Here is a 14,356-nt window from a genome sequence, read left to right on the forward strand (position 1 = left end):
GAGCCGAAACTGAAGCTACGCCAGGCTATTGTGAATTGATCCACTGCCAACAGTCGCGACGTCTGGGACTGAGGGCGAGCTCATCCCTACAGTCACACCCTGGAGGCATCACTCATCTTGTACCACTCACGACCCGTCTGGGAATAGTCAACCCTGTTTGTGGCCTGCTGACCCAAACCACTGAAGACGGGTTGCCCCCTCTCCTGACACTCCGCACTGGAGTTAGTCATCAAAAGATTGCTCAGGGAATCCAAAGTTTTACAGGTTGTCTCGTCCACACTTTGGGAAACCTTCAGGCATTGATCTCTGGTCCTAAATACTCTCCCTCCCAATGTCCTGAGTTAACACCAACTCACTGGCCCCTATTTCTTAAACTGCAGGCAGGCATCTACTTCTCTTCAGTTGATACAGCCTTTCTTGAAGAAAGCTTGGACTGTAACTTTTTTAGGGCTGAGGATACACTCTGGTTATCTGAATTGCATTTAAGCTGTTTCACAAGCCTCCTAGGTATACAGAGTACTTAATGGGATGGGAGAACAGGAGTGAGTGAAAGAGATGGATGAGAAGAAGTGACTGGGGAGCAATCGAAGGTGCAAAATGAGGAGGGATAAAGGCCACAGAAGAAGGGATGGGAGATATTCAGCAGGCCTCAGGCAGGCTCCTGGACACCCAAAATCTTGGTAGTTTCTTATCTTATCCCTGGTTATCCTCCCTCTGCACCCTCTCACCCCACCCCGATGCTAGCACATACACACACACACCAGCTACCCCTTATCCCCAGCCCTCCTACCCTGACTGTCTCCACCCTGAGGACTGAGTCTCACTTGTCACCTGTCCCCACTTTTCCTATGGTGCAACCATAGTAACCACTACTTCAAGCCATTCCTGCGAGCCAGAAGTTCTTTTTTTTTTGAAACAGAGTCTCGCTCTGTCACCCAGGCTGGAGTACAGTAGCGTGATCTCGGCTCAGCTCACTGCAACCTCCACCTCCCGAGTTCAAACGATTCTCATACCTCGGCCTCCCAAGTAGCTGGGATAAGAGGCATGCGCCACCACACCCGGCTAATTTGTTTGTATTTTTATTAAAGACAGGATTTCAGCATTTTGCCCAGGCTTGTCTGGAACTTCTGGCCTCAAGTGATCCGCCCAACTCAGCCTCCCAAAGTGCTGGGATTACAAGCATGAGTCACTGTGCTGGGCCTAGAAGTTCTTATAGCCCAGCTCCTTCCCATCACTGCACCTACTCTATACCCCCTAGAGAGCATGAACCTATTCCAGCCCAGGCACATGGATGGCCTTTCTTCCCTCTATAATACCAGAAGCAAATGCAAAGTCCAAGTTTTCCTAAGGAGTTTTATTAATAGCCACCATGGAAACCCACATGGTCTTGTGGAAGAATAATGTCAGAACCCACCACATATTAATTCGAAGATCTCTGAATCCTGAGGTCATTTCCTTGCCTGATTCCCTTCAGGCTCCATTTTTATCTCCTGCTTAAAGCCCACTCAGTTTCCAGGTTCAGTGGACCAGAAGGCAGCCTCTTGCAGAAGATCCTTCATAGACTTTGCTCCAGGAGTGCCTCACACTTAACTCCTCTGCAGCATTGGAATCTCACCACGTGAGAGTCTCCTCTCCTCTAAGGCTTCCTCTTCTCTTTTATAGGGAACCTCTATAGGGGAAAACAAGAAACCCATGGGTGCTAGTAACAAATCTTGGGATGCACAAAGGATAAGAATAAGATTCACTGGGAAGTAGGAAGACATCTAGATACCGCCTACTCTCTTGGTTTCTACCTTTTTCACAGACCATGGCTATCCAGATGCTTAGGAAGAGCCATTACCCTCCCTCTCTTTATCCTGTTTGTTAACATTTTTTTTTAAATTAACACACAGAGCTAAGTACACAGGGAGTAAAAGGCCCAGCGGAAGATGTTATTTCACAGAGCTATGTGGCAACACACAGAAACACTGAGTCACAAGCCTAAGCATGATGCCCACCACACACAGAAACATTGGCTCAAAAGGCCAGATGCAGAGTGGGGCTCAGCAGCAGCCATGATGGGACCTGTTGTCCTAGAAGTGCAGGGGATGTGGCGAGGGGGCCTGTGCGGAGGCACAGGGAGGGAAGCCTGCTGTCTGATGCTTTAGGCCCCCTTCCTCACCACTCTCCTGCCCACCCTGGACTCCCCAGGGGTCTGGGGTCACAGCTGGGGCTGGCTGCGGATGCTTCCAAATAGCTTGTTCCTTCTGTTGGAAGAAGAAAGGGACAAATCATTTGAAGAAATAGTTTGTGTACCACTTTTCTTTTCTCTGTATCTGATTCCAGAGAACTCAGACTGCTATAGACTGTTTGCGTTCCTCCCAAATTCATCCGTTAAAATTGTAATCCCCAATGTGATAGTATTAGGAGGTGGGGCCTTTGGGAGGGGATTAGATAGTGAGTATGTAGCCCTTATGAATGGGCTCACGCCTGTAATCTCAGCACTTTGGGAAGCCGAGGCGGGTGGATCACCTGAGGTCAGGAGGTCGAGACCAGCCTGACCAACATGGAGAAACCCCATCTGTACTAAAAATACAAAATTAGCTGGGTGTGGTGGCATATGCCTGTAATCCCAGCTACTTGGGAGGATGAGGCAGGAGAATCACTTGAACCCAGGAGGCGGAGGTTGCAGTGAGCCGAGATCGCGCCATTGCACTCCAGCCTGGCCAACAAGAGTGAAATTCCGTCTCAAAAAATAATAATAATAAATAAAATTAAAAAATAAAATAAAGGAGACTTCCCTTACCCCTTCCACCATGAAAGTGCACAGCAAGAAGACAGCTCTCTATGAATCAGGAAGTGGGCCCTCAACAGATACTGAATCTACTGTCATCTTGATCTTTTGACTTCCCAGCCTCCCAAACTGTGAGGAACAAACTTGTGTTGCTTATAAGCCACCCAGTCTATGATAATTTATTATATTAGCCCAAACAGACTGACACAGACCATCTCATGTGGCCAAGGCAGCCCTTAGGCCAGGGCAAGCAACTTCCAGGCCTTATCTCCATGACCCATCTCTGCTGATACACTAACTGCTATGAACATGTTTCCCCAGGAGCCTGAAAACACAGGTCTTTCAGAAATGTTCTTGCCCCACCCACTGAGTGGAAAAGATGGCAGAGTTCAGCTGTGAGGAAATAGGAGGACCAGGTGAAGGGCCACTCACCACGCCTGGGGAGGGAGCCAGCCACCCCTTCCTCTCCAGCATTTTCAGCTTTGAGCTTACAGCATCAATCTGGGACACTACTCCTTCCAGGACAGTCTCCAGCTGCATAACTCTCCTTGTGAGCCTGTGTGGGATTTGAGAGAGACGAATGGAGCAGAAATCTGTGTCTAGGGGCTGGATGTCTAAAGAGGCAGGGTTCACAGAAGGGCATGTGTCCTGATTGGAACAAGGAAGGGAAGACCCAGCCTTGTAGGCAGAATTAAAGGGGAGCAGAGGTTCTCCCTGGGGTAGGAGAGAGAATTGGAAAGTTGTGGGGAAAAGTACAAGATAGGGTATCATAATAGAAGTGTTGCCAGCCCTGAACCAGCCCTTCTTGGCTGCACGTACATATAGAATTCTTCTCCTGAAACCCAGCCTCCTGCTCTGGCAGCCTCTGGACCCGATTCGCCTTGTGGGCTGCTCACAATGGATCGGCCTAGTTTCTCAATCTCAGTGTTCAGGGCCACCTGCTCAGGAAGTCAGAGGTTAGAGGGGAGGAGATAACTCTGGGAAGCCATCAGCTCCTGTTCTATCACCCACTCTACTGGGATCTCAGGACCAAGGCTCAGGTTCTAGTTCTTGCTATTCTCCTTCCCTCCCAGACTCTGGAGACAATAGGGTCAGGGTGGTGGTGCTGGACCAACCTCTGGAGGAGTCACCTCTCAAAGAAAACACAAGATCCTAGAAGCCTTGATGGATGAGGTGTTTACTAGAGGCCAACTCATTTTAGCAGAGGAGGGACACTACCAGTGTTCTTGGCACTTTCTAGGCTGCTGTCACCCTGCCTTTGACTTTTTTTGGTCTACACTGGATAGGGATGGAGCAGGCACAGTAGGGACAGCCAAGAATCCAAGTTTGAAAATTCCCAAGAGAAGGCAAGCCCTCTGAGGGAAGTATCAGTGATTCTTGGGCAGTTGGTCATTTTTCCTAAGCCTGTGTTTTAGAGCATGATTCTCAACCTTGGCAATGTATTGGAATCACCTAAGGAGTTTTAAAAAGTACTGATGTCTAGGCCCCACACCCAGAGATTCTGGTTTAATTGGTCTAGAGTGTGTGTCCTGAGTATGAAGATTTTTAAAGGCCCCCCAGGGTATTCTAATGTGCAGCAGTTTGGGAACTACTATTCTAGAGAGTTCTTTACTGTCTATCTATGGGAGTTTTCAGGGTGGGTTTGTGTTCTAGGTGTGTTGGGGGAAGGGGAGGGTGAGCTGTTTCCTTACACTGCCTCTCCACCCATCAGCCCAGCTCACCCTCTCTTCCTCCAGGTCCTGTCGCATTTTTTCCTGTTCCTTCTCATCCAGAATACGATTCCCATCTCTGTCAAACTTGGTGAAGGTGGCCGTGAGCTCAGTGATTTCATGCTCTGCGTGTCCCAGTCTGAGAAGAGGATGATGAAATGAGTTCTGCCCAGCTGTGGCAGTGACCTCTCAGTTATGGACTTCCTCACTCTTTTGCTTGACTCTGGCAAAAGTTTTGCTTCTGGAAAAGAAGGTTCTCCAAAGTCTAGCAATCTTACCCCCAGGAAAACGCTTGGTTCTGTTTCTTCTTTCTCTCCTGACTCCTGCTCACTAGGTTCAGGGCCTCATGACCTCCTACAGGGATTATTGCAAAATCTGTTTGCCTCTAAATAACCTGCTATGCCCCAGCTTCCCCTTTACTCCCTACCCCTGAAATCCATCCTCCATAATACAACTAGAGTAATTAACCTTTCTAATATGCAGATCTAAAAATGTCCCTTCTTGAAATCCCTTCTGGCACCCTATTCTTTTGGCAGAGTGGTAGTGTGGCCTTTCTCAGTGTGGTCCTTGCCTGTTTCTCTGGTCTCATCTCCTGCTATGACCACCACCCGTCCCCGCCCCTTTATTTAATACCTTAGCAATGCTCAACTACTTATTCCTCCTGTATATGTTGCTTGGTTTCAGACCTCTATGCTTTTGTATGTGCTTTCATCTCTTCTTGGAAGAGCCTTCCTCTGCTTGTCCACTTGTGAGCTATTCATCCTCCAAAACCCTGTTTAGACATTACCTCTTCCAGGAAGCCTTCCCTTAAGCTCAGAGATAGAATTGATCACCCTCTACTCCTAGTCACTTCTGTTGAACTTATTCTGTGATTCAGTTTATTTGCAAGTCTATGAGCTCTTAGAAAACAAAGACTTTGTCCCATTTAATTACGTTGTCTCCTAATCCCAGCACTTTGGGAGGCTGAGGTGGGTGGATCACTTGAGGCCAGGAGTTTGAGACCAGCCTGGCCAACATGGCAAAATCCCATCTCTACTAAAAATACAAAAATTAGCCGGGCGTGGTGGCACGTGACTGTAGTCCCAGCTACTCAGGAGGCTGAGGCATGAGAATTGCTTGACCCCGGGGAAGCTGAGGTTGCAGTGAGCCAAGATTGTGCAGCTGCACTCCAGCCTGGGCAACAGAGCAGGACTTTGTTTTTTTTCTCCAAAAAAAAAAAAAAAAAATTATGTTGTCTATTACTCAGTGCCTGATCTGCAGCTGGTGCTCACAATGTATTTGCTCAATGTGTGTTAATATGTTCGACTGGGAATCAGGGAGTGAATGGCTAAAGGAATAGATGAGTGTTTGTAGGGAAGCATAGAACAAAAATCAGAGTTTTGTGGGAGTGGGGTGTGTATTCAATGATTAGGGAATTATTACATTGGTTCCTAAGAGTTGTTCAACAAGATCCAGGATGTTATAAACCACGGTCAGAGATCTTTAAACCAAGGGCACAGTTCTGAAGGTCAGGAGCGGAGACCTACGGGCAAAGATCTGAAGCCTGCAAGTCAAGATCAGAGGCCTCCAAACTAAAACCAAAGGCTTATAAGCAAATGAAGTATGGTTGAGGGTTGAGGACTTAAGAGACTGGTATTAGAGAAGGCTGGGTCTCTGGTTGCTCACTCCCTTAAGGTGTTGGTGAAATCCTCAAACTGGGTCTCCTGCTCCCCACCCTGCAGGACCTTCTGCACATCCGAAACCCTCTCCTTCCTCAGACGCAGTCTTAGCAGGGTTTTGTTGTAGCCCTGAAAGGGAAAGGAAATAGGCACAAGTTCTCACAGGCTGCTCACTCATCCCTGGCCCCCAGCCCCACCCATAGTATGCCAGGCTTCCAAGGATAAATTAAAGGCACACAAGGGCACAGGCACCTCAATCAGTCAGGAACAGACCAGGACACAGAGCCTTAGACTGGGGCACTGATGGAAATGTGTAGCTCAAGGAGACTGAGCAGTCACCTGTTTCAGGAGGTCAGAAAGTTGCAGCTCATCCTTCTGTCCAGCCAGCTCCTCCTTGACCTCTGAATATGTGTCATTGATGATGGCCAGGAACATGTTCTGGAAAATAAAGTGGGGACCTGGGTCCTCACCCCCAGACCCACTGAAAGGATTGAGCCCACTGACCCCATTAATGTCCAAGACACGTGTTCCAAAGGGGTCAGTGCTCTCAACCCCAGTTCGGCAGCCCACCAATCCCTGCCTCTCAGGGTCCCCAGAGCCCAGCCTTTCAGCACAGTTCTATTAGAGATGGATCATGCTTCTTGACCAACCTGGTGTCCTCACTGTCAGTTGCTGTAATAACCTTTCTGACCACAGAGATACAATAACATATGCCACAGACCTCCTTCGTATAAGGGCCCATCAATCATTGGAACTAGAAGCTTTTCAGGGTGAGAGTACAATTGTGATCTCTTTTTCATCTACCCCCCAATCCATATCTGTATCCCCATCCATTGATCAAATAAAGAAAATTGCTGGCCTTGTTAGTAAGAATAAAATCCAAGAGCTGGGCACAGTGGCCTACACCTGTAATCCAGCACTTTGGGAGGCCAAGGCAGGCAGATTGCTTGAGTCCAGGAGTTAGAGACCAGCCTGGGCAACACAGCAAAACCCTGTCTCTACAAAAAATACAAAAATTAGCTGGGTGTGGTGGCTCCTGACCATACCAGTGGTCCTATCTACTCGGGAAGCTAAAGTGGGAGGATAGTTTGAGATCGGGAGGTGGAGGTTGCAGTGAGCTGAGATTGCACCACTGCACTCCAGCCTGGGTGACAGAGTGAGACCCTGTCTAAAATAAATAAATAGTAATCCAGACTTTTCATGGTTGGCAGGGAGAGAGAACTACCAAGTAGTGACAGCAGAAATCAGCATGAGATCCCCAGAAGAAGGGGAGTCTTGGAGGACAGTCATAGAAGCTTCCAGGTGCAGCTACTGCTCCTCATGAGACACTTTTCTCCCCATTTCCATCCTTGGAGAATGAGGGTTTGATTTTACTGAGGGAGTCTGCAGGTTCCCTTATACTCTGCAAACCTGCAAACTGACCATGCTGGCTATACTACATTAACCATCTCTCAGAAGATCCATACATCTGCTCCCCCACTCACTCTCCATCCTTGATTTGAGAAACTTATCAATCCTGAGTGAGGGACATACTGGGACCAAAACTCCACCCTGCAGGCTCTCTGTGTCCCCACCCCTCAGAGAGACCCTCACCAGGAGCACGAAGAAGACGAAGAAGACATAGGTGACAAAGTAGGCAGGGCCCAGGATGCGGTTGGCATTGTCGATAGCATTGTAGTCAAAGTCCCCGAGGATTATCCGGAACTGAGTGAAACTGAGAGACCAGGTCTGGGCTTTACCCAGAGCCTAACAAACACCCCCCATCCCACTTTCCTAATCACAGACAGACCCCTCACCACACGTCCACCCCAATCTGATAGACACAGGGCAGGGTGCTTAGATTATTTGAGCACACACACCAGGGCTTCCGGAGACCCTCACACAGATGCTTTAAACACAGACACACAGACACGCACGTACGCATCTTCCCCAAGGATACATACACCCATGGAGCTGGAGGGTGAGGGGCCAGGGAGGAGTGAAGGGGACAGGACACACACATGCACTTGATGAAAGTGCTAAAGTTTTCCACTTGGGTCCCGAAAAGCAGGTAGCCGAGTTGGGCATAGGCGAAGAAAACAATGAAGAACATGACGGCGAAGCCCAGGATGTCCTTGGCACAGCGGGCCAGCGTGGAGGAGAGCTGGGTCATGGTTTTGTTGAAGCTGATGTACTTGAATATCTGGAAGGACCATGTTGAACCAAGGGATGAAGAAGGAAAAGGGAAAAGCATTGATAAGTCCATGCCAAGGGCCTATGGAGGCCACAGGAGTTGCCAAGCCAGACAAAGAAAATGAGACACATATTGAAGAAGGGAGAATGATACAAAAATTAGCTGGGCATGGTGGCACGCATCTGTAATTCCAGCTACTTGGGAGGCTGAGGCAGAGAATCACTTGAACCTGGGAGGCGGAAGTTGCAGTGAGCTGAGATTGCACCACTGCACTCCAGTCTGGGCAACTGATTGAGGGACATACTGGGACCATTAAAAAAAAAAAGAAAAAAAAAAAAGCTGGGTACAGCAGCTCACTCCTGCAATCTCAGCACTTTGGGAGGCTGAGGCAGGTGGATCGCTCAAGGTCATGAGTTCAAGACCAGCCTGGCCAACATGGTGAAACCTCATCTCTACTAAAAATACAAAAAGTTAGCTGGGTGTGGTGGTGCATGCCTGTAATCCCAGCTACTCAGGAGGCTGAGGCAGGAGAATCGCTTCAACCCGGGAGGCAGAGGTTGCAGTGAGCTGAGATCGTGCCATTGTACTCCAGCCAGACAACAGAGTGAGACTTCGTCTCAAAAAAAAAAAAAAAAAAAAAAGTCAGGGGCGGTGGCTCATGCATATAATCCTAGCACTTTGAGAAGCTGAGGTAGGCAGATCACCTGAGGTCAGGAGTTCGAGACCAGCCTGGCCAACATGGTGAAACCCCGTCTCCACAAAAAATACAAAAATTAGCCAGGCGTGGTGGTGGGTGCCTGTAGTCCCATCTACTCAGGAGGCTGAGGCAGGAGAATCACTTGAACTCAGGAGGTGGAGGTTGCAGTAAGCCGAGATCGCCCCACTTCACTCCAGCCTGGGCAAGAGCGAGACTCCATCTCAAAAAAAAAAAAAAAAAAAAAGAAGGGAGAATGAGTGTGCCTTGAAGCAAAGCTGGGTGTGGGAATCCCAGGTACCTTGATCCAGGCGAAGAAGAGGTTGACAGCATTCATGTTGTTGTATTGTGTCTGACAGAAGGCGAGGAACTCAAAGTCTGCATACGTATTTGGCTGCTGCAGGAGCTTCCCCATGAGCCGATTCACCTCGAGGGTTCGGAATATGTGGAAGCCCACAGCCACAATGGAGAGCTGTCACACAGGGATCATGGGGGTGTCAGAGAAGGCAAGGGGATCTCAAGGGAAGTTCCAAGATGAGGCCCCAAGGGAGAGCCAGGGTAGGTAAGACAGGTGGGAAAAAAGCCTTCCTTGCTGACTTGTTCACTCAGTTTCAAATGGAACTGGGTAGGATGACTGGGGAGCATCTTAAGTGTTCCAAAGCCCAAGAGAAGGCATTGGGGACAGTGGTAAATATTAATGTATAGATTGTAAAGGGCTGTAGGGAACTGGAACCAGTCATTTCCTTCCACTCCCACCACTTCCAAGCTTTGGTCAGGAATTGAATTTGTCTTGTTAATAGGAGGGAGATGAAGAAGAAGGGGCAGAATATTTGAATAGAAGACAAAAGGCATGGGTTTCCACAGAACGGTTCATAAAGACAAAAGACAAGAGAGGGGCAGAATATAGTACATTAAAAAAAAAAAAGCAGGGCTCAGATGACAGGTGAGGAGGAGAGGAGATGTGAGAGACAGGGTTTCCCAGGGGCTGAGAGAGGGGAACATCTCCCTCTCACTTAGGGAGCTGTTAAACGATGATTTGACCAAAAGTCAGAAGGAGGGCTTAGGGCTCCAAAAGGAAGAACCTGGAGCCCCTATTAGGGTGGAACCCCCTCCTCACCCCAGAATGTCCCAAGTCCTAGATATCTGTCCCTCACCAAGATGACCACCAGGTCCAGTATGTTCCAGATGCTGCTGAGGTAGCGAAGCCGGTGAATGTGGAGCTCCAGGATCTCTTCCACCACATAGTAGAAGATGAAGACGCAGAAGATGACCTCACAGCCAACGATAAAGAAGTCCCAGTTGCTGACATAGCGGATCAGCTTGACTGTGCGGATTTGCCAGGAGGGGATGGCACCTCCTGTAGCTGGAAACTCCACCACCAGCCTACAGGGGGAGGGGGAGATGTCTAGTGGAGCCTGGGCTGGGACAGCTCCTCCCACTTCCTCTCCTCTCCACCCCCACCACAGGGTATGAGTTTAGGGAAGGGTCTCATGCACAAGAGACGGGAACCAGGAGCCATGGACAGGGTGATAAAGTAGGGAAAGGGGGCTCACCTCAGGACACAGAAAAGATTGATATTGGCATTGTAGACTGAGAAGTCGATGAACACCACCCGAGTGCCCCTGTCCAGCCACAGTCCCTCCTGAAGGTCCCGGAGAGCCTCTGCACTACCCTGTCGGGATCCTGGAAGGTCCAGGTAGTAGCCACCTCCGCTGTAGCTTGTGAGCCTGCCCCAGTGGGAGGAGCCCCCCAACTCATCCTGCGAGTGGTATGTCCACCTGCCACAGAAAATGCCAGCTGAGCCAGCCCAAAAGTTCATCTCCCAAGGCAATGACAATGCTTTATCATTGTCTGGGCTTTACAGGTTTACATATTGTGTGCGTGTGTGTGTGTGTGTGTGTGTATGAGATATGTGATATATACATATATAGTGTATCATTTATTATTCTGTTTGATACTAACAACCTTTTGAGAAGGGAGAGTGAATATTATCCACATTTTGCAGAAGAGGAAACTATGAAAGAGGTTACCGAGATAATCCAGCTATAAATGACAGAACTGAAACTCAAATGTAAATCTGATTTTTCACTATGTCACTCAAAGATTTGGATGACAAAGCCAAGCCCCACTTTTGGCCCACCGTGAATAGTCCCCATAAGGGAAGCACCTGGACCAGGAGGAAAAGATCCTCCAGCTCTGTGATTGCACATCAGGCTCCTTCACCCCATGTTTCTCCATTCTATCCACTAAACTTTCTACCCTGGGTGCTTATTTCCTCCCTCTTCTGTCGTGTCCACCCTTTCCCCCTTCTTCCCTAATTTGTCATCCATCCTTGACCCCTTGCTGCTTCACGTATCAATCTCAAGGGTTGGGCTCTTCAATTTCACCCGTTCTGTATACCCCTAACCAACTTCTAGGCAAGAAGGGAAGCTTTCCCTGGAAGGACTACATGCAAGATAGGACAAGTGTGGTTGCGACCTGTGTGTGGGAACAAGTCTGGAGGCTATGGCTGTGTTTGCTAACCTACCTCCTCTGTTCCTGAGTGACACAGACCAAGGTCCCCAAACAGTCACAGCTGGGATTCAGGGAGATGCCCCCTGAAGTCCCCTGAAGTGTTCTCGAGGCTCTTTAAGCCTCAGTGGAAGTGGTTCTCAGACCTTGGGATGATGTCAGGTTTACAGGGGCAAGCCCTGTGATATTGGTAGGACAGGCTCACTCACGCTGTGCCATTGAGGGGCCCAAAGGGGAGTTGTTCTTCTTTGTCTGGAGAGTAGACATCATAGCAGCTCAGAATGTCCTCCCGGAAGTCTTCATGCACCACACAGGAGTCATTGCGGACCTTTAGCTGCCGCAGCCTCGGAACCCCCAGCAGCATGTTCTCATAGTAGATGAAGGAGTGGGAGCCATGGCCCAAGCTCTGGTTGTTGTACCATTTGGTCCAATACAAACTGTCCAGTAGTGGGCCCTGGGCAAACTGAACCACAAGCTGGCTTGAACCTTACCCAGCCTCCTCCTGATCCCCTACCTTTAGGATGACCTTTGCCCTCATCCTCTGACTCCCCAGCTTGTCTCCAGACTGCTTTTTAAAAGATTGTTATTATCATTATTATTATTATTATTATTTTAGGGACAGAGTCTCACTTTGTCACCCAGGCTGGAGTGCAGTGGCACAATCTCAGCTCACCACAATCTCTGCCTCCCAGGTTCAAGCGATTCTCCTGCCTCAGCCTCCTGAGTAGCTGGGATTTCAGGCATGCATCACTACGCCCAGCTAATTTTTGTATTTTTAGTAGAGACAGGGTTTCACCATGTTGTCCAGGCTGGTCTTGAACAACTGACCTCAGGTAATTTGCCTGCCACAGCCTCCTAAAGTACTGGGATTACAAGTGTGAGCCACCGTGCCCGGCCTGCTTTTTAAAACTCCTCCATTGACCAATGAACCTTGACCAGAGTCTGAACTGAAGTGGCCCTACTCTTTATTTAAAATTCGTTTTGAAGTTCAGCCTTACCTCTGACTCCCGATACTAATCTAACTCCTGGGTTAATTCCCTGATTGCTGTATTAATCCCTTACCCACCTCCACCTGAACTCTAGCCTAACCCATTAATTCAGCCTGGCTCTTTGACCCAGTATGATCCCTGACTGATCTGATTTCCCAGCATAAGGTCTGATGCATTGTCTGACCTGTGGCCTCAGGCCATTGAGAATGAGAGGGGAGGGGTAGAAAAGATCTTATACTCACATCCCAGAAGTCTGCCATGCTGCTGATGGCCTGAAAGGAGACTCCAGTGTCTGATGGAGTATGTAAGAAGAGCTCAGACATCACTTTGGTGTAGTAGTAAGCACTGGAGCTTGTCATTCCATAGGTCACTAGAAAACAACCCAAGAGGCTGTGTTCTTCTCACCATTCCCCCAGAGGAGACAGGAAAGCCCATTGCCCTGGAGCCAGAGATGCTTCCAAGATGGAAGCCCATCCCCCATCTGGACCCATCTCGTAGACTTGGTTAGGAGCCTAATGGTGGCATGAGGAAGCCAGGAAATGCATTAGGGAAGGGTTGTAGCTACAATATCTCCTCCTCTTCTTCCAACCCACCTCAGAAAGACTGAACTCCACTCAGTAGTTGTCTCTTACATTGTCATTATGAGAATACATTTTTCTTTTCCTGAACCAGCTTAACTTCCCAGTTCTTACTCCCCAGAGCGAAGATATTTCTGCCTTCTGCACTGTGTAGTGATTCCTTTTGTCTGCTTCCAAAAGGTAGTGATGCCTTTTGGAAAGTGCCCCCAAAGTCTAGAGTACTCCCTCTAGAGTTCAAGGCCTTCGCCAAACACCTTACAATAGAGATGTGGTCTCATGGCCCCTGGTGTCAGTGGCTGTAGCCATGGGAGTGACAGGTAGGCACAGCACCTTTGTCCCTGGCATGACTAGTATGATCAGATGGGCACAGTCATCTCCTGAGAGAGCAACTCAGTGTTCCCAGATCAAAAAAGACCTAGGAGCAATCACCCTGTGATTCTCCCTGTGCACACATTGTGTGCAAGTTAAATTAAAAAAAAAAAAAAAAAAAAAGACCTGGCCTTTACCCTGAAGAACTTGATCTCCCTCATGCACCCTAACACAACCATCCAGTCCCATGTGCCGGTAGGGCTGTAGGGAGCTCTAAGTTTTGTTTACAAAGCAGGATTCTAAAAGTATAAGTCATTTATTTAATAGATTGTCCTTCAATTTAAGTTAGTCTGTTTTCTTATTTTTAAATTCAGGTTATGCATTTTTGGGAGGGATACCATAGAAGTGATACTGTGTCTTTCTCAGTGCATGATATCAGGAACTACATATTGCCTGTTCATCTCATTACTAGTGAGATTAACTTTAATCTTTTGTTAAGGTAGTGTCTGCCAGTTTCTTCAACGTAAAATTACTGTTTTTCTTTTTGTAATTAATACGTGTTTTTGTGGGGAGACCCTTTCAAACTGTGTAAATATTCTGTTACTCATCAATCATTCACTTTCACTTGTCATGAGTGAATGCTACTTTTAGCATCCCTTGATGATTTTTGCCTGATTATTACTAACATTGTCAAGTGGTGATTTTTTTTCACTCTTGTTGCCCAGGCTGGAGTGCAATGGCACGATCTCGGCTCACCGCAACCTCCGCTATCAGGGGATCCTGCCCCCGATAATTCAACGTAGGTTCTTTTCTATTTCCCCAAGTGTCGGCTGGTCTGAGAAATAAAGGGAAAGAGTACAAAAGGGAGAAATTTTAAAGCTGAGTGTCCGGGGGAGACGTCACATGTCAGCAGGTTTCGTGATGCCCCCTGAGCCGTAAAACCAGCAAGTTTTTATTAGCAA

General features: G+C 48.2%; 1 protein-coding gene across 12 annotated transcripts in view; it reads right to left on the reverse strand.

The window, feature by feature from the left end:
- Nucleotides 1-1,334: 1,334 nt before the first annotated feature.
- PKD2L1 (polycystin 2 like 1, transient receptor potential cation channel) overlaps nucleotides 1,335-14,356 on the reverse strand; it is a 57,610-nt gene continuing 44,588 nt past the window's right edge. For 5 of the 12 annotated variants that reach the window (XM_054436911.2, XM_054436910.2, XM_054436908.2 and 2 more), the window contains 13 exons: nucleotides 12,750-12,877; nucleotides 11,728-11,981; nucleotides 10,561-10,785; nucleotides 10,162-10,390; nucleotides 9,309-9,479; nucleotides 8,141-8,322; nucleotides 7,734-7,854; nucleotides 6,480-6,578; nucleotides 6,148-6,269; nucleotides 4,495-4,621; nucleotides 3,593-3,711; nucleotides 3,206-3,329; nucleotides 1,335-1,669 (listed from right to left, as the gene is read on the reverse strand). In XM_054436911.2, coding sequence (XP_054292886.1) covers nucleotides 1,637-1,669; nucleotides 3,206-3,329; nucleotides 3,593-3,711; nucleotides 4,495-4,621; nucleotides 6,148-6,269; nucleotides 6,480-6,578; nucleotides 7,734-7,854; nucleotides 8,141-8,322; nucleotides 9,309-9,479; nucleotides 10,162-10,390; nucleotides 10,561-10,785; nucleotides 11,728-11,981; nucleotides 12,750-12,877 — 1,934 coding nt within the window. In that variant the 3' untranslated portion in view covers nucleotides 1,335-1,636. Of the gene's footprint in view, nucleotides 1,670-1,997; nucleotides 2,247-3,205; nucleotides 3,330-3,592; nucleotides 3,712-4,494; nucleotides 4,622-6,147; nucleotides 6,270-6,479; nucleotides 6,579-7,733; nucleotides 7,855-8,140; nucleotides 8,323-9,308; nucleotides 9,480-10,161; nucleotides 10,391-10,560; nucleotides 10,786-11,727; nucleotides 11,982-12,749; nucleotides 12,878-14,356 lie in introns of all 12 variants that reach the window. The other 7 variants (XR_008492075.2, XR_008492074.1, XR_008492076.1 and 4 more) reach the window with 4 other exon arrangements.

This window comes from Pongo pygmaeus, chromosome 8 (genome assembly GCF_028885625.2).
Source record: "Pongo pygmaeus isolate AG05252 chromosome 8, NHGRI_mPonPyg2-v2.0_pri, whole genome shotgun sequence".
NCBI classification, from domain to species: Eukaryota; Metazoa; Chordata; class Mammalia; order Primates; family Hominidae; genus Pongo; species Pongo pygmaeus.